Here is a 23,759-nt window from a genome sequence, read left to right as displayed (position 1 = left end):
TAACAATATGGTAGCATGAGGCAATCTACTCGGCTGGACTGTTAATAGCAAATAGCAACATGACAGAAAACAGCTTTTCTGCAAGTTCTGTTGCGAGTGATATGTGGCACTATTACAACCAGAGACAAAGCCAATAGCAAAGCGGAGTGTTTCCTCCAACTGAATTGCTCCCACATGACTACCCAAAGCCTCCGGCTCCTTTTTGAAAGGAATTAAAAAGTTAACTTTTGCCAATCTCCTCTCCCAGAGGAACAGCCTCCCCCCTTCCCGCCTGATTTCCTGGCTTGCTTTCCACCGCTGCTCAGTAGGAGAAGCCTCATCCTTTCCTTTTGTCTCTCCCCGGGGACAATGGTGCATTCTACGCCTACTTCAGATCCCCGCCTGAGTGCTGAGAGCCTCCGACCACTCATCAATCATGGGGATGGCTGGCATCACCCAGTGCCACCGCACACAGCACTGAGCGAGCGCCGAAGAACGGGAGGCACAAAGGCACGGGGACGGGCTACGTGTCCTGAGCCAGACAGTGCTCTCAGCTATACTTGCATGGCTCCACCAAGGTCAGCGGGCTTCCCTGGGCGTGACTATCCAGCAAGGGCTCATTTGAAAGTTTTTCCTGACAAAACCATGTGAATCAGGAGCCTGAGAAAAATACACCCCCTCCCTTTCTCAGCTGGCACAGGCGCACTGGCAGCGCTCTCAGCACAGAGGTGGGAAGCCAGTGAGATCGTCTTCCAGACAGCACGGCTTATCCCTCCCAGGCAACTCGTTAAAATCTGCCGTCGGGCCAAGGAGGTCTCTTGCTGGCCTAAGCAGCCGCTCTGCTTGCAGCGCTTTACCGCTCAAGTCTACCTGGTCTAGGTATGGTGGCAAACCTTTTCACTGCAGATAAGGCCAGGGAGAAGAGTTTACTCTGCTCCATTTTTTTGTCCTTCAAAAATGTGAAAACAGGAAAAGGAGGTTCCTGAGCTGAGCAGGAGAAAAGGGAAACCTTATTGTTACTGAGTGGTATCCCTGTGAGTGGAGTAGGTGTTGGTGCTAGGGGAACTGGAGAGAGAAAAACCTCCGATCTATTCAATAGAGAAAACATTATTGTTTCATTTAGAATAGAAAGATAAAAAAATGTGTTAATGTTCTTGGTACTAGTCCAGTTTCTTCCATTCCAGCTCATCAGCAGTCACAAGTTTAAGTCTAAAAAGAGTGATTTTCAAAAATACTTGACCTGCTGCAGATTGTTACTTCTGCAGAAGCACCTGCCACACCGTACACCCATGAGGATCATGCCAAGAAAACAGAGGCTCTGACCCAAGGGCTGACAGCCTAAAGCCTTGTCTGTACGGCCGCGCTCCGTGGTTGCTGGAGAGGCTATGGAAGTACAGACAACAGAAGAAAACCCACAAGTGGTATAAAACAAAGGTAAGAATACAACAGAGACCTCTGCGGAGATACAGCAACAGAGGAAAATACAGTATTTCTAAATAGATGAAAAACTAAGGGATTCAGGCAATTGCTTAAGTGCCCACTTGAAGGCAAGGAGATTGTAAAATATACTTAAAGTTATACTCGAGTGATTTCCTAAGTAAGGATGTTTTCCACAGCCAAGCCTAACAATATTGGTATCTTACCTACCAATATAAATGTCCTGTTACATGAAATCATGTAATTTGCAGTGGAACTGGACTATTCCTCAGTTCTGAAGGCAGCACTTGCTGTTAAATACATGTTTCACCAGCTTTTGTAAAATCCAGATTACAGAGAATATTATATATTCAAAGTAGCTCACTTCCAGTGGGAAAAATATTAAGCAGCTTATAAAAGTAACAAACAGGATCCCAAACCACTTTTGATTAGTAAAAACAGATTTTGAATGACACAGACACAGCTATGATATTCAAATCCATCTACTATTAATAATGCAGTAATATGTAAAAAAAAAATCTTTAAACTATAAGATAATAAAACAGATCATAAAAATGTTAAATTTCAGACATTTTTTTTCCCCCTGATGATTGGCCTAATAAACCTCCCTGGGAGTTCTTGTGTCAGTGCTTTGCCAAAGGTAACACCTGCCTACTCCATTCCCGTATCTCTGCTCTGACTTCAATACTCTGCATAAATTGGCCCTTCAGTTTGCTTGCCACCCCGGTTCCTACTCCACCAATGATGTCTATCTTAATGCTCTGATTAAAGAAAATCTCTTTTGTGCTTTCTCCTTTAGTTGTGGGATGATATTTCTGAGTTGGCTGGTGAACCTACCCATAAATCATCATTCAACTATTTTCTTTGGGACCTACTTCAGCCACACTGGGGATGAGCTGCCAAAAAAAGCTGAGCCCCTGGGCTACTGAGGCTTGTTCTCATACACAATAGCAACAAGAAAAACAATTAAAAAACACCAATAAATGAAACCTCATGATGATTGTCTTAATCTTTCTCACACTCTTCTCATGTTTACAAAGTGCATTCTTTGAGGCAGGATTTGTCCCTTTACATATCAACGTCAATTACCTGCATAGAATACAGGTGATTCTACAAGGAAATTCTGTAATAAAGTTAGCCACGCATGTGTATCCTCCAGCCACTTTTCTATAAATGGGAGATATTAACAGAGGATCTTTGAAAGCTTTGGTCCTACCTTCTTAAGTGTTTTTGCATATTCCTTACTATGAGATCTTCATCATTTGGATCCTTAGTCCAAGCATCTGTTTTTCCTGTTCAGCTCTATCTTTCTAATAGGACATTATCATTGCCAGCTCTTTAAAAATAATTTCCAAAACATTCTTCCTTTCTAGTCTTATGTCTGACATCTGACTCTGCCAAACTACACCGGTCATTAAATTGGCAACAAGCACAATGAAGTTGTAAACACAATGGAGAGCTAAGGTAAAGCAGAAAAAAACAATTTGCTATTAATCTAAGAGTCTCAAAACTGCACGTGGATTTATGCAAAGCCTTGTGCAGCGGCATTTTAACTAAAACAAACAGCAAAACACACACAAAAACACATTTGCCTGATGTGGATTACTTACTAGGTTTGCATTTAAAGGAGACAAGGAGGAATTTAGTGGTCCCTGGACACAGATCAGGTCCAAAAACCCGACTATTGACAAGGAGTTGGCAGGATCTCAGGTTTTGGCATTCATCCAGTACTTTCTAGAACAACGGGCAAAAAGGATAGGCTTGAAAACAAGGTATGAAGCTATACAGCAATGAGAACACTTAGTTGTACTTTGTTCTATAGAGGACAGAAATCATTCCTTCACAACTTCTTGGCTATAAACATGTAAGAAACATCTGTATCACTGGATTTAAGCCACATCTCTACTGGACTTTGAGTCACGGCCAAGCGTATGGGAAGACATTCATCACAGCGATGCCCACGGCAACTTAGGATGTTACCAATTTGCTGTTGTTTGTCACTTTCCCTCTGCCCCCCAGCCAGTCGGCCGGACCCCGCTGTGTGCCACCACAGCCTCAGTGGTGCTTGGCACTCCGTGCAGAGCCCAGAGCAAGTGGGAACGCGCTCAGCCCCCAGCCTCCTCACTGACGTGTGCCTCAGGCACTCACACGCTCCTGAGAGCATTTATGGGGGTGCAACGTCCAGGTGAAGCATGGTAACTCAAAAAGATGTCTTTTTAATCATTTCATCTCGATCTACTTAAGTTTACCTGATCGTGCTCTGTAATATCTTCACTTGAAAGAGTTCTGACTAATGACTCGGTGTGCTTAGTGACACTTAAGCACAACCCTAGATTTAAGCCATATGTAGGACCTCCTGTTTAAGGGGCACTTACTTCTTGCTTGCAGTTACACACGTTATCAGATATTTACTTGACTTGCCACTTGAACAAATTTCAGAATTGGTTTGATCAGATAGCACAGATGTGCCTGTCTATCCTAAGCCTGCTTGTCTTTTTTTTTTTTTTTAAATGCTGTTCTAAGGCCATATCTACCCCAGATTTTTTGGCCTAGCAATATACCATGGGTCTTACTGTGCTGCTTCACTGGGAGTGGCAACAGAGGAGGACAATAAAAAGGTGAGCAGCGTTATATGCCAAGGCTCACGTGAGCCCTCTCCATGTCCACCAAAAGGACTGAGTACTCCTAGTGCTCACATGAGTGTTCCCACTTCGTCAGTGGTTTCGGTGCTGTAGCTATAGAAAATATGAAGACATTGCCCAAGATGAGTCTGAGTCCAGTTTTTAACACAGTCACAAGCCAAAGCACCTAAAAAAACCAGTTTAAATGCAGCAGTGTACCTATGAAATTCTTATTCACCTTCAAAGCCCAGTTTAGAAAGGGCTTTCTACACAGTATTTTTGGATAGTCTGTGTTGTTGTGCCCAGGATTCTTAAGATTTAAAATCACAGCAGGCTGCGATAAGGAGGGCGTTGTCTCTGGGTCACCCCGCTCTTAATGGAAGTAACTGTAAGATACAATTCTCTGAGAGTTTTAGGTACTCCCATAAAATCTATGGGAATTTTTGCCTTGTTTCTCATCAGAAGGGGTCTCAGTCATACCAAGAGGCCAAATCACAAATTTACCACTGTGATAGCACTCTTGTTTCCAGGCTGAGAGAGTTGGCAGTGGCTGAATCTCTCCTGTCACCCCTGGAAGCCATCCCTCCCAAGCAGAAATGATACACATTGGCAGCACATTGCAGCGATCCTGTAACGCTCTTGCCTTTTTGTTCCCGTTGGTAGAAGAAGAGGACTTGCATCCAACACTTTTTGAGCATTAAGTGCACTCTAAAGAGTTTAAAAAGGAAGGAAAAGCACAGCAGACTTAATTTTATCAGTCAATTCTTCTTTTACAGAGTTGCAAGTCAAACAAATAACTCCTCATTAATTGGGATGGTTCTGGAAGAGGCCAGTGAAATAGAGTTACATCTTTAGTAAGTGAAGATAGCTGTCCCCTACTGAGTCACCTTCTGTTTGCACCTGAGCTGAATCATCTCCTGTGCATCTGTTTGTATTTTCTCCTACTTAATGCAAACAGCAGTCGTGTTTTCTATCACGTTGCTGTGCAAAAACACGCAACCACAAAAGCAAACAATGATACTCGTAATGAGAGAGCACTGGGCTGTTAATATCTCGAAACAGATCTAACTTTGCAGTGATCCTTTTAATAGGAGGTCACTGTAAAAAATGCCTGTTATGCTTCCTCCCGGCTGCAGGGTAGCATCATGCCCGATTATGCAGACTGCAGATGTGATTCCAAAGGGAAGGGGAGGAGGGATGAGATCACCGGTGCTCTTTTCTAAGAAATTGGTTTACAGGATGTGTCTCTTCTCCTTGACAGAACCGGAGCTCCCTGAGATGCAGAGCATTCGTGTATCTCATGTTCGTGGCCTTGTCAAAATGCTTTCATGCCTTTGATCAGTGACAGTGCCTGAACGATGATGATAGTTTATACAACAGTTATCCCATGCTGCGTTTATTACACCCAAGGGAAAAAACTGTCCATGGAGACCTCACAAAGGCACTCACAAGCCCAGAATAATCATTGGTGTCACTTCACTGTAGTCAGTAAAATGACATCAAGGATGCATCTGGCCTACTGTTCTTGGTGGAGAGATGTACTTTCACATGGCCCATAGGTCATGCCTGGAATGTCTTCAGAAGTTGCAGTACAGCATGGGCAAGCCACACTTACAAAACTGCCCTAATATTGTTTCTGGAGAGAGGATATTACCGCCAAACCACTCCGTAAAACTCTTCAACTCACTAGTGGTGGGAACAGACGTTCCCTGTTGTCAAGAAGCAATGTGTCGGCTGCAAGCACAAATGTTGCAAGCTTATCAAGGCTTCTGTAGAGCATTTACAACAGCTTCACCAACAGAACATGTTCAGATTCCACTGACTACTCATTTTTGCAATGGTTTACTGAATTTGGCCTAACACTGGGCATTTTCACTATGATGAAACAAGCCTTTGATGGCAGTGTAAGTCAGACCTTCTACGACTTGTTACAAAAGTCTCCACAGCAGAAAGTAATAATTTATGAAGTATAAATCATTTTAAGCTATATTTAAGCGGGCCCAGCAAACAAACCATAGGATATTACTGATAGAAATCATGTATTCACGGAAATGCAGGCATCTGCAGAAGGGCTTAGGATCTGCTGTTTAGCTGTCATGGTGCCTTTTCAGAGTGAAGATAGGCATGGAGCCAGCCAAATGCCAGCCAGAATCCCATCTTATTCAGTGGATTTGCAACCCAGCTCTGTCCAATATTTGTATCCTCTCCTGGTGACAAGGAGGCCTGTGTGATGGATTAAGACTGGTCTGCTCAGTCATGACCAGCCCTTGATTAGAAGGGAATTGCATATTTTAGGGAACTTTGAGAATGGGGTTTCAAAAGCAAGGCAATCAAAATAGAAGGCAATTTACAAAGTTTTCACAATCCTATGGTAATATCCTGCTGGCCAGACAAATCCTTTCAGTTGTAATACTTTTGATGGTAAACTGACATAGACACAATGTCATTTCATTCAACGTTGAGAACGCTTGCCGTTTTCACACAGCACCTCTCACCGAATGGAAACCATTAAAAACATTCTGTGCATTAAGAACCTTTACAACGTGCGATACCTGCAAAGAGGTGGGTGCCACACAGTTTATGGGTTCTGTCATCCTGGTTTCAGGCTCCTGAGTACTACACATGTGGTAGTCTTGCCCGTAAAACGCTGACTGAACACTTATTGTTGAATGCCGAGGACAGTGCAGACTCAAATATTCCCCATCGCAGGCATAGGCAGTATGATTTTGCAGAAGTTTGGTTAGGTAACCTAGAAAATATTCAGCTCTGTTACAACTAGTACAGGAAATGACAAGCTCGTTAGATAATAAGAAAACCACAATCAGTCTCTGGAAAGGGCACTGTAGTCAAGGTTATACGTGTGGCCCGCTGCCATACCACATGGTTCTGTGAATGGGTCAACCTTTACATGCTAGTAACGCTCAGGTCTGGAAAACAAGAGGTCGCGTGGCAGTGAGTCAGAGCCCTGCCAGCACCCCAGCAGCGGCACTGTGTCGGAGATGTCATTTCAGAGACAATAAACGGGCTCAGGCCCTTGCCAGTCCTGGTTGCTAACAATCCCAGGGCGTGTTTGCAGAAGTTGGAAGGGCTATTACTTGGTTTTGCGGGAGAGACTCTTGCATTCCAGCTGGCTACGGTATTCCTTACACCTCCTCTTAAACGGATGCTTTGCACTTCTGGGCTCCTAGGCAGTTGTGTTTCACGCAAGTGATAATAAAAGTCATTCCCTCTGTATCAGTGAATCAGACGCTAGGATAACAGAGGAAAGGTGGTCCATAACTGCTGGACACTGTAGGTGCTGGACAGAAACGCAGAAGCAAGACATACAGAATTCTGTATTTGGTAAAGAGTTTGTCGGTGTTACCAGCAGAAGGAGAGGTAGGATCTGAATGCAGCTGTCCACCCGTACCAGCTGTCCATCCATTTGCATCTCCTAATAAGTCCATGAGCAGCAGAGCTAATGACAGCTGTCTCTCTCCTATTTGTATTTCATGGTGTACTGTCTCTTTAGCCAAGTTTTCTGTTATCACCACAAATATTTATAAATTTAATCTCCTACTGCCCTTCTATCTGTTCCGCAGAATACTTCAATGGAAACATGCAGGCTGCTACCTTTGACCATTACAAATTAGCCATTGTGATGGGAAACTATGAGGGGTAATTTAATTCAAAGACTTTCCTCACCTATACTTACGAAGCTGTGATATCTCTACCACTCCGTCACACTTGATTGAAATCTATCTTAGGCAGAAAAGGTTTGTGGGTGAAGGCGAAGAAGAGGCGTGAGGGACAGGAGAAATAAAGGATACAAAATACCAGTCTACAAATGAAGCAGTATCCTTCCTCATCCCTCATCCATAAACACGTGGAAATTAGACTCAAAACCACTTTTTTCCCCATGAGTTTTATGACAACCCAATATACTACAATCAAAGCAAATCTGTTTTCTAATTCTTCCACTATTAGCCAAACTTTTTATTAATATGCATACAGTAACTACATTTGAATAGTTTCCTTATTCTTCTACATGCATTAAATTCTGTATAATTCTCTCTAAAATCAATTCCCAACTTCTAGAACAGCAAGTTCATCCACATTCATGTCAAAAAACCCAAACAAAATTCTCCAAACCCAACATATTAAGTAATGAGAAAGCACTAAGAGCTTCCACTGATTTGAGAAAAGATTTGTAGAAGTTTTACAACTGAGACCATGATTATATACGTATCTTTTTAATTTCAAAAATTATAATTTTCCTATCTTTACCTCTTTTCCAAACATATAATTGGTCTAATTAAAGACGAAAGCTAGTATCTTCTCCTCAGAAGCCTTGCTTACCCCATTGTGGTGACACCAACATTATTACTGTTAAGTATAACAAAGAAAAAAAAACAAACCATATTTTCTTGTTTTGGTGGCTGAATCAGAACTAGAACCACAAGTTTTTTGTATCATTAAAATAAAAATTAGCTTTCTCAAAGAAAATATTGAAAAAGAGTTTGCTCAGGCCATTTAATTTTCACACTTTTTGTCCTTTTTAAACCTTTCACCAAAGTCGAGCAATTTAAAAAAAGTTTTTTTAATAGAAATTTAAGTATTCCAAGTAAATGATATGAAAATAAAGTATTTCAGTTCTCTGGCATCTTTTCCAGCTCCAGCTGTGCAACTGGCTAGGAAAATCCAGCTCCCCTATCAGTTGCTAAGTCTGGAGAAAGAGAAGCCTGCTCCGCTCTTGTCTTTGCTGTTCCTCATCTAAAGCCCAAGAGAGGACGGGAGACAGCCAGGTGCACCTTCCAGGGCAGCAAAGATGGAGGCGAGTTCCTCACCTCCTTGAACTCAGTCTGAGCCCTGGCACCAAAATCAGGATGGAGAGAATTTCATGCCCTGTATTTGCAGTCTAGATCTCAAGGAGACCAGCCCAGCAGAAATCCCCGCGGCTTCTCACAGGTTAAAAAAAAAAAAAAACAAAACAAATCCATTCCCTAGATTTTCAGTGTAATTGAGATCACAAATAATCGAGCTTTCCTGCCAGAGCCACTCCTCTGTCAGCCTGCTCCTGAAAGGTGATGAGTACTGCCAGGAAAATGGGCCGAATGCCCAATTGCACCTAAGCGACTTTGCTACGGTCCCATACTGTAATGGGGCCTCCAGTGGCATTTACTGCCGCCGAGTGCCTTTGACATTGCCATCATAGCATAAAGGGCTACAGTGTAAAAGAGTATGCAGCCCAACGTGAGTTGTGGGCACTCAACACCTTGAAAGATTTAGCCCGATATTTGTAATCACTTCAATTCTTCAGGTTTTAAGTTACTTGGAGCCAAGAGTGCTGTATACAAAACAGCCCAGTATTCCCTAAAGAATATCAGCTATGTTGTGATTTGGATGTGTTCCCTGGCATCTTAACTGCTACTTTGATCCTGCAAATTCCTAATCCAGTATCTAAGCACCTTTCTCCAACAATTGCAACTATTCAATCCTTTAAAAAAATGCCTTTATAAAAAACTTGCTCCGATTCTGTATAAGCAATATGGTTCACTTGTAAAAATAGCATTCGATGGACTGGTGAGAACAAGACAACACGCTCTCCGGCCTTCCAAGCGGCATTTAAAATGACTCTGCTGTTATTAAAATCCTTGTGTATTTGCACACAATAAAGGATAAAAATAGTAATGGAAATTGGCTGAAACCTAATGTTCTCTGATAAGAGAAGTGGTGACGTACTAGTATCTAAATTGCTTGTCTCACATGGCAGACCACATAAACCCGCATTTTTTATTACTACACACACAGGCGACGTAGACACAGGTGGAGCGGTCAGCCCTTTGCAAAGAGCGGTGCCAACTGGGCAGCTCACCGCCCATGCTGAGAAAGAATTCCCACTCAAAAAGTCACGATTTCCTCTTGCTCTTCCCTGCAAAACTCCAGCTTCTTTCCTGTCCTCATGCTGGCCCTCTGCACGTACCGGCGCGCTGCCTGCCCTGCGCTCAGCAAGGGAATAAAGTTTTCTCAGCAGCTGCCGCCTCTCACCTCGGTCCCGGAGCGGTGCTTGCGCAGGAGGGAGCAGTTTCCAGTTGCTTTCCCTCCTTTCCTGGGAAGCGTGGCCTTGTAGTCACCCTGCTAGAAAGTTTCGTCTTCTTGAGACCATGAGTATCCCTATATTGTTTACCAAATTCTGTACAGAAACACACTTCCCTCAAGGCAGAAAATTTAGCTGAACGACAATGTAAGGTTAGGGGAAAAATACGTTCTTATCTCTACAATTAATAACAGCCGTGATTATCAGGAGAGAGGGCATTGTAACAGTTGAATGGGTCTGTCACTCTTTCTGAGGCGTGCTTCCTTTTCTGCATTTCTCTCAACTGGCGCAATTAAATCAGGTCATCCAAAATAGGCAGCAGGGTGGTGTCACTGTCCAAATCAGCCAGCAGGATTGTCTCACTTTCAGGCACCAGCCCAGCACATCGCCTGGGCTACAGGCACTTCAGGGCACTATTTGCTGTTCAGAATCTCTCCTTTTGTATTTTTTTAATTAATCAATATCTATTAGTTGTGAATTCTGAGAACACTTTTTTTTTTTAAATATCTAATATGGGAGCTAGAGGCTGTGCCTGGACTACAACACACCTCCAAGTCCTGGTCCCCTGCGTGCCAGGGAAGTACTTGCTAGCTCTTCTCCGGCCAGCACATGAGGAGATTCCCTCCCCCTGGAAAGCCGGGCACAGGGAGGGCTGGAGCACTACCGCGGCTTGCCCCAGCGTGGATGGAGGGAGGTCATGGCTCTGTGTGCGCCTGGACTGGGAAACCAGAAGGACTTGTGAGTTATGGGGTTTCTTACCCTGAGCAAACAGAATCTTAAGCAGACCCTATAAAAATCCTTAGATGACTTAATGTTTTAAACCTAATGCTGGGTTTTTTCTCTTTCTTTTCTGGGCTGTTGGGTGATGGAGGAGGAGGTGGTGTTTAGCTACGGCAGTCACTTTTTCAAGCGTTATTCTGCAACGAGGAGAACTATAAATTTCCTCTTTCTTTTTTCAAAAATAATAAATGTCACTCTTCTTTAAAACAATATAAAACTTCATTAAAAAAAGTCAACTACTGTGAGAATTGTTCAAATTAGAAAAACTTGGCAATACTGCAGTGTCCCAATAACATCTCTACGCCTCTGTGTGAAAGCCCCACCAGGAGCTTTCCCATTTATCCAAGACACACATTCATAAGCAATGTATGGGGTGCTCTGCATACAAAATCATGTACAAGACGTTACAGACTGGCTCAGAAGTTAAGCCTGAATCATACGGCAATGAACAGATCCCATTGATTTGAAGGCCAGAAGGTATCATCCCACCCAACTGTCTGTATAAACCAGACTACTCACTCATTGTAACTTTTTACTGAGACTCAAAACACCAATGCAGAATCCAAGCGTAATCCTTTCTTCCAGAATTAGCCAAATTAGTCACAGCACCCACTGTGTTGACAAAGAACTTCAACTAAAAAAACATAGCACCAGAAAAACACACAAAACACTGAGGCTGAGCAGCTGAACAAAGCTTTAAGCCTTACTGATCACTTCTTGTTGCAAAGGAGGACTGATAAACTGTAATAACAATGACAGACAAAAATAACTGGCCTAAGAGAGTAAAGGTTGTAAACAGATACCTCTTTGTGTGAAACAGAGCTCTTAAGAGGTTATAGTTTTTATACTCACCATTTGCTCCTGGCATTATTGCTTTGAATAGCAACAATAATGGTAGTGATGAACCTGAAGGTATGAAAATCCAGAAAGAATTTTTTTTTCTCTTAAAAACACTGAAAAACTGGGAACTGGGGAAGTTTCAGTTTAAAAAAATATGACTACCAAAAAGCCTGGAAGCAGTCAGCCAAGAAATGTATTACGCCTCCTGTGTATGGCACAAGACAGTACAGGGTACTCAGATTTGCTGGATTTATTCCTTATAGTGGAGGATGCTAACACAAGGCCTTAAGGCCCTTTTTCCATTGTCAGCATTAGAGTAAAAAAGAAATGTGTATATTCTGTCCAGCCTCACTGCACTAGCATGAACCTCACCATATGGAAGCATCAAGGGGAACCGCATTTCAAGCTGTGAGTCTAATGCCTAGCACATATTAAATGCAATCTCAGCGTTGACTGATGTAATGTCTTTTTGGCAAGAGAGCAGCTTTGCAATGTAGTATTTTTAGACCTTGAAGCTGAGTAGCACACAGCCTACGAGGATTCTCAGAATCGGGCCTTCAAATACAGGTTTAGTAATATTAGTTCCTGTGCATCGTTCAATCTAGCTTAATTAGCACAGCAATTTGCTAGCTCACTTTAAAGACATACAAATCCATTTTAGATCAAAATAGATTGAAATAGCACACATATTGTTGTGGGAGTCCCAGAAGGCTAATCCATTCGGTAAATGCACATCAGCTCCCGCCGTCTTATGAAGAATTGTGCCAACAGTCATTAAAAATACACAAGCAAGATTGGCAAGTTTGAAGGAAGAGATCTCATGCGGTGATAACAGAATTGTTGATAAACTCTACTACAAACACCATTAGAAGCATCAATCTGGTATTTATTGGTATTTGGGATCCAGCTGCAGTACTTCTCCAGCAATATTTTCTCCATTGGTTTGTGAAGGAAGCATTGAAGAGAAATTAACCCCTAAGTTTCCTCCCCCATCCCCTCTGCCACACCCTCCACTGGTCTTTAGAGGCAGCCACGCCACAGACCATGCTGTTCAGGGTTACTGCACCATCACCGCTTTCAGAGCCGGGCTGTCTGTGCGGACATGACAGTGCCTATTTGGCTCTGTTCATAGAAGCAAGGATCTGCCTCTCGTAATTCTCTTTAGTCTCTTACCTTGGTTGTCTGCAAGTTCCTTCCGTGGTAGCTCTTTTTTAGAATTAGTAATCGTGACAGAGGGCAAAATGTTATCCAGGAAAGACACTGTTTCTAAAATTCACAACGCTATTGTTTCTTGCCCCATCTTTTTATTCTTTTTCATCCAAGTGCCTTGTCAGCATACTGTTTGAGTCATTCTAACTAGACTTGGTCTTACAGTCTTTTATCAGTAAGAAACACCCTTAGGCAGAAGCATTGTTTATTCTACTCACTGTTCAGAAATAAGTGTAACAGCTTCACTCAGCGGATACACATAAAAATCCATACTTGCTTAATATATGCTTTCTTGCATAGTCACTAATTTGACTTAATTTCCCTCCCTTGCTTGTTTTTTTCAGTGTGCCTTTTTCCACTATTCCTCTCAACACTCATATTCTCTACAAGTGACTGCTACCCTACTGACTTCATTCTTTTGCTTGTACTGTGGGAGATGGCATGAAAAGCTGGTTTGCCATGCAAGGAAAATAATTTTTGTATAATCACTGTATTTCTTAAATTACCTAAACCTTTTTGATGTGGGGATAGATGTTCACTTGGAAAAACTAGTGGTAATTTAGTTTCACTGATAAACCAAATGTCTAGTTTGGTTTCAGAGCATCCAAAGCTGTTGCTTTTCTTAGCATCAGTCCTTAAGAGTTTTCAGTTGACCATCTCTAAAGGAGATGAAGCTTATGAGATCATGATCTCTGTCCATCTGCCATTCCCTTACTCAACTCAACAACTTTTAAGCTCAATGGCCAGTTTCAAACCTGAGGGGTACAGGGCTCAAAGAAATAAAGTTCCTACGAGTTTCATGAAAATTGAAGCCTGAGCTCACAGGTCAAAGAAAGAACTGTCACTTCCAACTCAATCTAATTGACTAATGCTAAAAGTCAACTGGCTGCTGAAGAGACAGCATACTTATACTGGAGAGTTAATCAGCCTGCTGCCTATGGAGCAATTTGTTTTCACTGGCCTTAATGATAGATGAAGGATTAAGCCTTCAATAAGAAAATGCTTAAGTTAAAAGTGAAAATGCTTTCGGCATAGTATGGCAATCAAAACAGGCATCGGTGATGAAGTCATCAGTCAGGTTTTCTATGAACTGCTTTATCAACATATGCGCTTTCCTAAGGAAATGTTGTTTAATTTTTTCGCTCGTAGTCGCACCTCATGGATCATAACGTGGATCATAACCATCTTACTGAACCTAACTCTCACTGTCTGCTAAATCTGAGGGTCAAATTAAGCAACAGTTTGGTTCCACTTAAGCCAGAGAAAGGACCCAGGTAACCAGCAGGTAATTCAGTGTAAGAATACATTCAAACTCTAGAATGTGAACAGGGTTAATTCAGCCAGCAGCAGCACATGCGAGAAGCCAAGCCACGAGGTCTTTTTAGAAAAACAAAACCAAGGCATCATGAAGAAAGTATAGACCTCCTGTAACTTTTTGGTTATGCCAAATGGGCATTGTTTCTCCAGGAACCACACAACCTCTTCATATCCATGCCACTCAGCTCAGACTTGCAGTTTTATGTATTAAATTTTTGCAGCGTGGGAAAATCCATGAATCCTGCTCTCGCAGAGACCAGATGCCTATTCTCTCTCTCATATCCTGCCACAGCTGTTCTGTTTCCTTCAGACCTACAGTTTCATATTCCCTTGCGTTGTCTCCTAGGAGTGATGCTTATTTTCGTTGTATCCCAATGGCTTTCTGAGGAAATCAGAGATCCCTATGCACTTCCTTTTTCTCACTCACTTTCTCTTTTTATTTCCTTCTTCCCTTCTTGTGTTAGGAAGAGGCAAACTAGTACTGATCCCCAAAGATTTTGGTCTGTAGTAAACCCCATGCTACGGTCAGTTTACTTCTCTTAGCTATTCCACGAAGCCATAGGGGCAAACACTTGTCCTGGGACTTAATATGGAACTATTACAGTAGAAAGGGAAGATTTTCTCCCTCCTATCCTAAGATGCTGACAAGAGGTACAACACTGTTAAGGGAGACTGTGAAGCTCTTTTCTGCCTTTGCCAAAAAATCCTTCTGTTGATTGGAGACAGAGTAGCCTCTTCCAGTGCCATTAACAAGAAGCAACAAGAGAAAGGCTCAGCGGGCGGCAACTGCTTCTGGAGACAGAATGAGTGAATCATTATGCCCAAGAGACAGCAAAGTTATAATATTCTCAAAGACTGCAAGAAGGAGAACCTCAGGGACTAGAGGAAAACACTCATTTGAAAACTTGGATTTATGAACTTGAACCCCCATGCAAACCTGAGGAGGAGGGGGACTGTTCATTGCCAGCTCCTCAGAAAACAAAACAGAGGTTTCGTTTCGCAAACAGAAGTCTAACTCAAACTCTGCATTTTTTTGTATTCCCATTTATATTTGACACTCAAAAAATCAGATAAATTAGAGATCAGGGAATTTGCCTATTGAATCACGAAGTCCATCCTCTGGCAGCTCACAGATCTGCAGGGTTACAATGCCTTATAGCACAGCGAGTCCAAGCTAGAAAGCAAAAAAACCCCCACCTTACCCTCATAGCCTGATGATTTTCCTTCATCCCCAACTCAGTTTTAGCCTGAAGAAATGAAGAGTCCAAAATTGCAAAACGATTCTGAAAAATTAATGCTTGTCTTCCCATCCAAGAATAAATACAATGAAGAAAAACAGATATTTGTGGGTTGAGACCCTCATCCAAAGCCCAGTGAAATCCTTGGGAATCCTTCCAGTGACCATAGGCTTTCAATCAGGTCTTATATTATGAGTGATGTTTTAAAATTAATTCTAAATTAAGAGCCAAACATTGCTGGTATTTAATTTGTTGCCAGAAGCCACACAATAGACCTTTGAAAGAAAACTCTTAAAATGCATAGAAATTCAGATGAAATGACTCACCAATGCTGAACAAATAAGGCGCAACCACGCCTCCTTCTGCTCTTCAGCTCCCTTTAAGACACTATTTTCTCTGTGTTTGGTAATATATCAAAATATTTCAATTTTAATTGTAGATTATGGTTGGCAGATGACAGAATTCTGATAACTGGTGACTGGTCAGACAGTGCTTTCTCTGTCTGGGGACACTTGCATCAAAATCTGAGTATTTATTTGGAACAGGTCTGTAACCCCTTCCTCTAATAAAGCTGAGACTGTCTGGAAGCTCTCTCTTACTAAGAAGGGTATCGGCAGCAGATGGAATAGGAAGGCAGGGGGGACCTAATCCCTGCTATTTATTTTGAATAAAAATAACATACGATGTGTCAGGTGCCAGCAATCTGCACAGCGAGAACAAAGAGAGTTCCTGCCTGAAAGGTGCAAGAATCTGAAAGACAGACTCAAACACGTTGGTCTCTGAGCAGCGGAGCTCAGGAAGTCAGGCTTCCTATGTGTCTCATGCCTGCATTTCCCAACATCTGTTGTAGGGGTAGGAGCATCACACTATGCTGTTACTCACTTCGGGAGAGCTTTTGGAGCAGCATCCTTTCTTGGGGATGCTAGTAGGGCCTAGCTGCTTACGCTCACAAAACGTGTAGGAACTTAATAGGACCAAAGCTTTTACTTCTCTAACAAGGATGATTAAATCTGATCAGCGGATTTAACACAAAATACTAGGCAAAACCCACATCTAAAATGGGATTTCATAAGCTACACTTCCTCAGGAAAGCAGCGAGAACTGCAGAGACAGGCCTGAAAGAAAACCTCACTTCTGACACACACTTCCCATATTACTGAAATGAAACATGTTTCTAAAATGAAATGTTTTTCTTTAAACAAAGCAACAAAAATGTTCATTTGACTTTTACAAGGCAGTATCAAGAAGATGCATCATTGACATCACTCCTTTTAGCACCTCTTTAAACATCCTGGTCGAAGGACGAGCTCCGCTTGCCACGGTGAGTCAACAGAACCGACTCAAAATAATTTATACAGGATTTTATCTGACCAACACAAAACCAACAAAAAAACCTCTGCATCATTGTGGTCGGTCATGATTGATCCTGCCACATTATTACAAACAAAAGCATTTGCTTGAAGCATTTGTTTGCTTTCCTCTTGCCTGGGGGAATCTGGGATGGGTGAATGCCACAGAACTTAGTGGAAACTTTTAATGCAGAAAGGCCACAGGACCAGATTATATTTCTTGGGTGAACTTGAGTTTGCTTTTTCACTAGATCCATTTGTTTTCTCTTGTTGGGTCAGAAGGTCAAGTCCATGGAGTTAAAGCAATGCCTAGTTCTGTCTGAACTGTTCTGGAAAGAGAAAGAAAAGTTGACACCAGCGGACGAAGATTAAAAGGTTCTACCTAAGCAGTGGGTGCTTTTTCTGTTCACATCCAGAAAGTCATTCTTCAGTCCAGTTATGCAATCACACAGTTACTTCATTTTTGATCTTCGGTTACAGCCACGTTTCTTGAAAGCTGCCCAGAAAACCTGGCTGGGACTAAGGTAAAGAAAGGGAGATTGACTGATGAAGAGAGCAAAAGAGGCCAGCTCAAGCAGAAAGCCGAAGTTCAAAGCAGCATGGAGAAAAGAAGAAGAGGAAAAGGGTATAAAAAAAGGTGAATGGGTGTTCCTCAGTGTTGCCAGAGAGAAGGAATTTGTTCTCAGATGGGTAAGAGCTCACTTTTGTGGCATATGGGGAAAAGGTGAGAGAAGGAGCCAGAGAGCCAAGGAGAGAGCCGAGCACTTCTCCCATGGCCAGCAAGGAGGGCAGGGGGATGAGACGAGGGAGCAGTGACTCCTGCTGTTGGGAAGGTACACGCTCCCGAGCAAATGCCACCATCCCCAGCAAAACCAACTCTCCCTCAGCAGCAGTGGCAGCAGACAGTTGGGCTTTCTATAGCACCAGTGTAGGTATGTAAGTTAAGTGTAAGTATAGTATACAAGTTAAGTACAGTATAGAAGTTTGCTGGTTTTGCCAGCTCCTTATTTTGCCTGTTTTGGGAACCAGTCCTTGAACATAGGGGAGCTGTGAGGAAACGACTGTCATGTGGCCTCGATTTCTTGAAAAATGTGTCCCTCTTCACTTCTGACAGTCTCCTGGGAGCCCAGAGTATTTAGGATTTTGGCTCCCATAGACTGGAAAATTAGCAAAATTCACAGCAGTCTTCAGTCTCCTGGATTGAGACCTGATCTGAAATGTGAAAGCTGCAAGTGACCACTGAGAAAAACAATGTGAGGACAGAGCTTTTTCAAGTAGGAGTGAAACTGTGGACATGAATAAATATTTCAGAGAAAAGGTATTTTAGATGTGTTTTGAAGAGTAGGCATGAGGGGAAAAAAATTCTCTAGCTGTAGGATCAAACCAATATGCATACAGATCTAAGGAAAGATCTGTGGATTAAATCTCTCTCTCTTCTTCCAAACCTTCAGTTTCAAATTTGGGCATAAATGCTTGGATTCCACTTTTAAAAATTAATCATATAGAGAACTGCAGACCTCAGAGCAAACCTCTACTTTCAATAACTAATTCAATTAATAAATATGTTCTTTGTTGCCACCAAACTGCTAGAGAAGAATAGATTATGCAGATCTTTAAGTATTGCGTGTATCAACATTACTTTACTTCCAATATCTCCTGTTATTAAAAGGAGAAAATAATTTTGCTTACTGACACTAAGTCCTCCTCACAGAGTTCGATTTAGAACTGCTGCTGGAGTCTTGTTTCAGAACATTTTTCTTCCCAGAAAATACCAATTCACATACCAATTCATAAAATGTTATTGCACGGTGAAGAAATGTCCCCCCAAAAAAAACCAAAACCATCACCAAATTTTTTTTCCCAGTTAAAAGCTGGACTGAGAAACATATGAGAACAAGAACCTGCAACTCTATATCCTATAAGGGCAAGAGTAATAACAAGACCACAATAGCAATTGACCTGCAATAACCAAATGAAGAGAGTCTACTCACAGCCAGAGCTGCCAACCTTTCTCTTATGATAGGGGAGGGATAAATACTGTACTAGTTTCACTGCTTCTGTTAAGTGATCCATAAAAAATGACCACAGTTTTCTAAATGGGGACATAAACACAAGCCAGACATTAAAAAAAAAAAAAAAGAATAACCCTTCACTATCCACATACACTGTTCCCTGTTCCCCTTTCCAAAACATCAAACAGATCCCAAGAGGGGTCATCTTTGTGTGGTACAAGCAAGAAGCTAGGTCTTGTGATTAATAAATGGACTCTGGGCAGGTTAGAATTGCTAGTACAATTTAATACATACCTAAAGAGAACAACAAAGATTACACGTGCAGTTGTTGCAATCTGACAGTAGTCTGGGAAGTGAAAGCTGTCAGAATGGGGTGGGGGGAAGGAGAGAGGAACAGAGTTTGGGCTACCGAGGTAGAGATCTGATGCTGGAAACACACAGAGGGGAAAAGGCAATGACCCAAAAAAGTATGCACCTGATAATCTGAGTATAAAAGCTTGAAATCTGTGAAAAGGAGGAAAAGTTTAAGCAACTGGCCTTCCAATTCTCTGTGCACTCCTAAATTCCCAGTACCAGATCAAACCATGCAGAACACATTCAAGGTGCAGATTTCAGTTCCTTTTCCGATGACAAGGGCTGCACGTGGAAACCTATAACCTGCTGCCTGGAAGCTTTACCCTGAAAAGGGCAGGGTTAGACCTGACCCTTTGCAGAGGAGTGAAAGTGCTGGTGGTGGGTAAAGCCGGGGGAGCCAGCTCCCCGCTCCTCATCCCTAGGGATAATCCCCCAGGAGCTGCCTGCACCTTGGCAGCTGCAGGGTGCTGCCCCTTTAAACGAGGCAGATTTGTTTTCATGTAAATTCAACAGAGCTAAGAAAATCAAGTCGCTGTTCCTGCTGAGGGAGGGAGCAAATAAGGAAATTCAGCAATTCTAGAAGCTCAGCTTGAAACTGCTCTTACGGAGCTTGCTGTAATTCTTTAACAGGTATTAAACAGACCGGGGATGGCACTGCAGGGTGTCTTCTTAGGTCTGACAGTTCCTGGCCCACAGCGCCTACTTTTCCAGTAGCTGAAAACTTTGCCGTGTGCTCTGGATATCTTTTTTTAAAAGGCTCCAGTTACATTTTGGTCTTTGCTGTCATTCTGGATTAGACGTCCATGTCAAAAGTAAAAAGAAAATGTGAGCAGAATTTGTTCAGGCCTGGAAACGTCCCAGTCTGGCAAGAATTTTGGAATCTGATTTTCTTTTCTACATCTCATTTACTGAATTGTCTGCATGACGTTTTTAATACTGATCTCTGGGGTGAGACAGAGATTTTCCTTGGTCATTCTACCTATTCAGAAAGTTCGGTGCACAATGAACACTGAATACAGCTGTACTTCTGAAATGTACCTTGGATAACCTTATCTAAATAACTTCACCTGAAAAGTGAATGGACTTTTGTGAGAGGAACTTTGCTAGATAAACTAGAGGGATATTTTTTAACTCTGCGGCTATTTGAAAGGGAAAATTTGAACATTTATTTTATTTTCTTGTGGAGAACTACCATGTGATTCCAAAACTAACATCTACAAGCCAGCAGTTAAGCCAAAAAAACACCAAAGAATGAGATAGCAAGCATTTAAAAGACTTTTACATGTGAAAGGAATCTAATAGGAAAAACATAGTATATCCAAGTATATGATTCTGGTCTTTATATTTGGTGGTTGCTTGCTCAGAAATGTTCAGGCTTATGGAGTTGGACGCAATAATAAAATCACAAACTGTATTTTCCTGTTGCTGAAAAAATAGCTTCTACAGAACCATCACCAGCATTTTGAACTGTATTAACATGAACTATATTAATATGCATAACACCACATTTGGACTATTAATCATATACTAACTTTGTTCCAGTGCACTCAACTGGCTTTTGGAAAGTTCTGCTCTGTTCATTAAGGGTAAGGTTTGCTTTCTGCCCTAGAGGCAGTTCCTTAAGGTTGCAACTGCCAGGAATATGCTGTGCTTACTGCGAAATATAGAAAGGAGAGAAACTGCTCTTCCAAATAACTTTCTAACAGCAGCGAGATGTCCTGGAGCACAGGAAAAGTTACAAGAGCGCAGTCTTCTCGAACAGAAAAGAAAGATTGCTTCTTCGTTCTGCTGGGAACAAGGACATCTTTCCAGTTTCTACAGTCGTTTCATTTTGCAGTGGCACAGCACCCTCTCAGTGATCATATACGTGATTTCTGAATGACAACTAGTGCCTCTGCTCACTTTGAAGCGACTCTCACCATCCCGACGCTACGAGGCGAAACACTCTCCCAGCAGCGAGAAGTGCAGCATTTGTTCGCTACCGGAGTGAAGGACGGCTCGCTCAGGGCCCGACTCCAAGCCTCCAGGAGAAAGTGGGAATCTTTCCAGGGACTTCCACGCACTTTCGGTCAGGCCCTGGCCGATTCACGCACAGCCTTCCCACCGCGCAGCTGAGGAGAAACCGACAGCTCACGTCCTCTCGTCCCTTCCCACCTGACCCCTCTGGAAGCTCTCAGCCCTCTCTGCCTGCCTCCCCTCCCTCACACGGTGCCGCAGCTACGGGGCAGCTGAATCATGCGCTCGTCCTCCCCTGGGTACAGGCCCGCGTCCTGGCCCCGGGACACGGCGTGCCTGGAGCTCGCCGGTCAACACGCAGCTTTCTGAGCTGTTTCGGGCGGGGTCCGCCACCGGGCCGGGGAGCGCAGGAGGCAGGCGGCCCCGGCCCTCCCGCGGCGGAGAGCGCCGGCACCTCACGCCCCCGCCTGTCCGGGGGTGCCGGGGCACGACGGCTTCCCTCCCGAGGCGTTACGGAGGGCAGGCAGCCGGGAGCGCCGCCAGACCCCTGCCCGGCGGGCGGGGCGCAGGTGCCCTCCTCCTGCCCCGGCGGCCGCCGCCGAGCCCCCCCGAGCCCTCCAGCCGCCGCGGCAGAGTCCCGGACGCCGCGCCCCTCAGCCCCCCGCGCCCCCCACCCGCCGCGGCAGCGCCCCGAGCCCTGACGCCGCGCCTCTCAGCCCCCCGCGCCGGGCACCGCGATCCGGCTGACCGCTACTCGGTCCCGGCCCTCCCGCCGCCGCCGGCGGGCCCGCCCCGTACCTGAGAAGTCGGCGAGCGCCGCGACCTCCGCGCTGCACACGAGGATCACGCAGGAGAGGAGGCGGAGGAGCCGCCCGGGCTCTACCTGTCTCCGGCGTGGGTGCTGCCCCGCATCCCCTTCCCTCATGGTGCGGGAGAGGGCAGCTCGGGGCGGGGGGGGCAGACCCGCCACCTCACATGATGGAGCCGGCCCCGGCTGGCGGCACGGCCACCCCCGGCCCGCCGGGCGCCCTCCGCTGCGGGGCAGCGCCGGCTGCCCCGGGACCGCGCGGGAGGAGGAGGAGGAGGAGGGCGGAGCAGCCCTGCCCGAGGCCGAGGCCGCAGCGCAGCCGGCCCTGGCCGCGGCGGGAGGGGATCCCGGCCGGCGCGGGACTCCGGGAGGCGCGTCGTCGCCGCCGCCGCGGGGGAGCCCAGGAGGGCGGTGGGGAAGGGAAGAGGCTTCTCGGCGGCGTAGTGCCTGGCACTGCCCTCAACGCACATCGTGCGGGCCGGGCTGACTCAGACCCGGCTGCACCTCGCCCGCCCTCCCCCGGCTCTCTCCACCCTTCTCCCGGCAGTTCGAGGTCCCGGCACCTCCCTCTTGGCGAAGAGGCACGATTTCGCCTTCACACCCCGTGCGAAGGGCTTTATTTTTAACTTATTTTTCCCCCTCGTTCCTGCTTGGCAGTGGTTGGAAGGCTGTCCCGGACTTACACCCCAACTCGTGACAACATTTCCCTGCTGGTTTTTTTCCCAAGACAGATGCAAGGTGCTCCCCATCGCTCCCTGTCCCCCACAGCGCAACTTCCCTGCTTTCCCTCCTGCAGACCTCCTTGCCCCACACGCCAGACCCTGCCAAGGCTTCTGCTCCAGCCCGGCTCCTGCCTTTTATGTTGGCTCACAGGTCTCGGGGGGGAAACCCAGCTGACAATTTTGCCCAGCAGGATCCCTGGATGAGGGATTTCAGTGGGCAAACAGCTGTGTTAAGAAATGGCCCTGACTCTTGCAAAAGGAACTTTCTCTGTTTCCTCACGTTGTTGCCTGAGAACACCTTATCGCAGCCCTTAGCTTTAAGACCCATGCAGTTCAGCATAGCTGAGTTTGAAGTGTGGAGGCTTGCTTAAAGAATTCATTGCAAAGTGAGAAAACATCTTGAAGTTACTTTGAGGGAGTTCAGGTTGTTCCCTGAAATCTTTTGTAAGACTGAAAAGTAAACCAGTGGGAAGTTCAAACAACTTGTCGTTACAACCTGCTAAGCCACCTTCAAATCTAATTTGGAGCTCCTCTTAAGGTATGAGTGACTAAAGAGAATAAATCAGGACACTCATTTCCTAGTTCCTGAGCTGCCCTCGGGAAAGAGAGCCTAGAAGCAACACTGGAAACGGGGCATGAAAGCATCTTCTGCCCTGGGGTTGTGCTTGGGTATAAAGTGGGTAGGCAAGAACATCTAGCTGTTTACATCCTGGCATGCATGTTCACACTGATCTCCTTTCTCCTGAGAAAAAACATGAGTGAGTAGGTGAGAGATGACGGAACCAAACTAATTCTGTTAAATCCGTTCCTCTCCTCCTGCTCCAACTGAAGTTGGATGACGTCCAGCTTTGAATTTCCAAACTTTGGCACCTCTTTCTGGAGGTTACACTGAACTTTGACCAGCTTGAACTTCATGTTTGAATCTGAATCCACTTTCTTTCCTCACCCTCTCCCTCTTCACACAGAGAACAACAACTGGATAACAGATACATTATAGTCATGCTTCCTTAGTCTTGGGCAGGTAAGAGCAAACCAGGTTTCACACAAACCTGCCTGAGGTC

The 23,759-nt window shown here is 44.4% G+C and overlaps 1 protein-coding gene across 1 annotated transcript in view; it reads right to left on the bottom strand.

The window, feature by feature from the left end:
- EVA1C (eva-1 homolog C) overlaps window positions 1-22,220 on the bottom strand; it is a 40,194-nt gene extending 17,974 nt beyond the window's left edge. Inside the window, exons 1-3 of the mRNA XM_075171218.1 lie at window positions 21,967-22,220; window positions 6,590-6,786; window positions 3,027-3,150 (exon numbers count right to left, since the gene is read on the bottom strand). Of these exons, the coding sequence (XP_075027319.1) occupies window positions 3,027-3,150; window positions 6,590-6,786; window positions 21,967-22,093 (448 nt within the window). The 5' untranslated portion in view covers window positions 22,094-22,220. The remainder of the gene's footprint in view (window positions 1-3,026; window positions 3,151-6,589; window positions 6,787-21,966) is intronic.
- Window positions 22,221-23,759: the final 1,539 nt, after the last annotated feature.

This window comes from Calonectris borealis, chromosome 1 (assembly GCF_964195595.1).
Source record: "Calonectris borealis chromosome 1, bCalBor7.hap1.2, whole genome shotgun sequence".
Classification (NCBI taxonomy): domain Eukaryota; kingdom Metazoa; phylum Chordata; class Aves; order Procellariiformes; family Procellariidae; genus Calonectris; species Calonectris borealis.
Note: the sequence above shows the minus strand (reverse complement) of the source record. Positions and strands in the feature narration are given on the sequence as shown.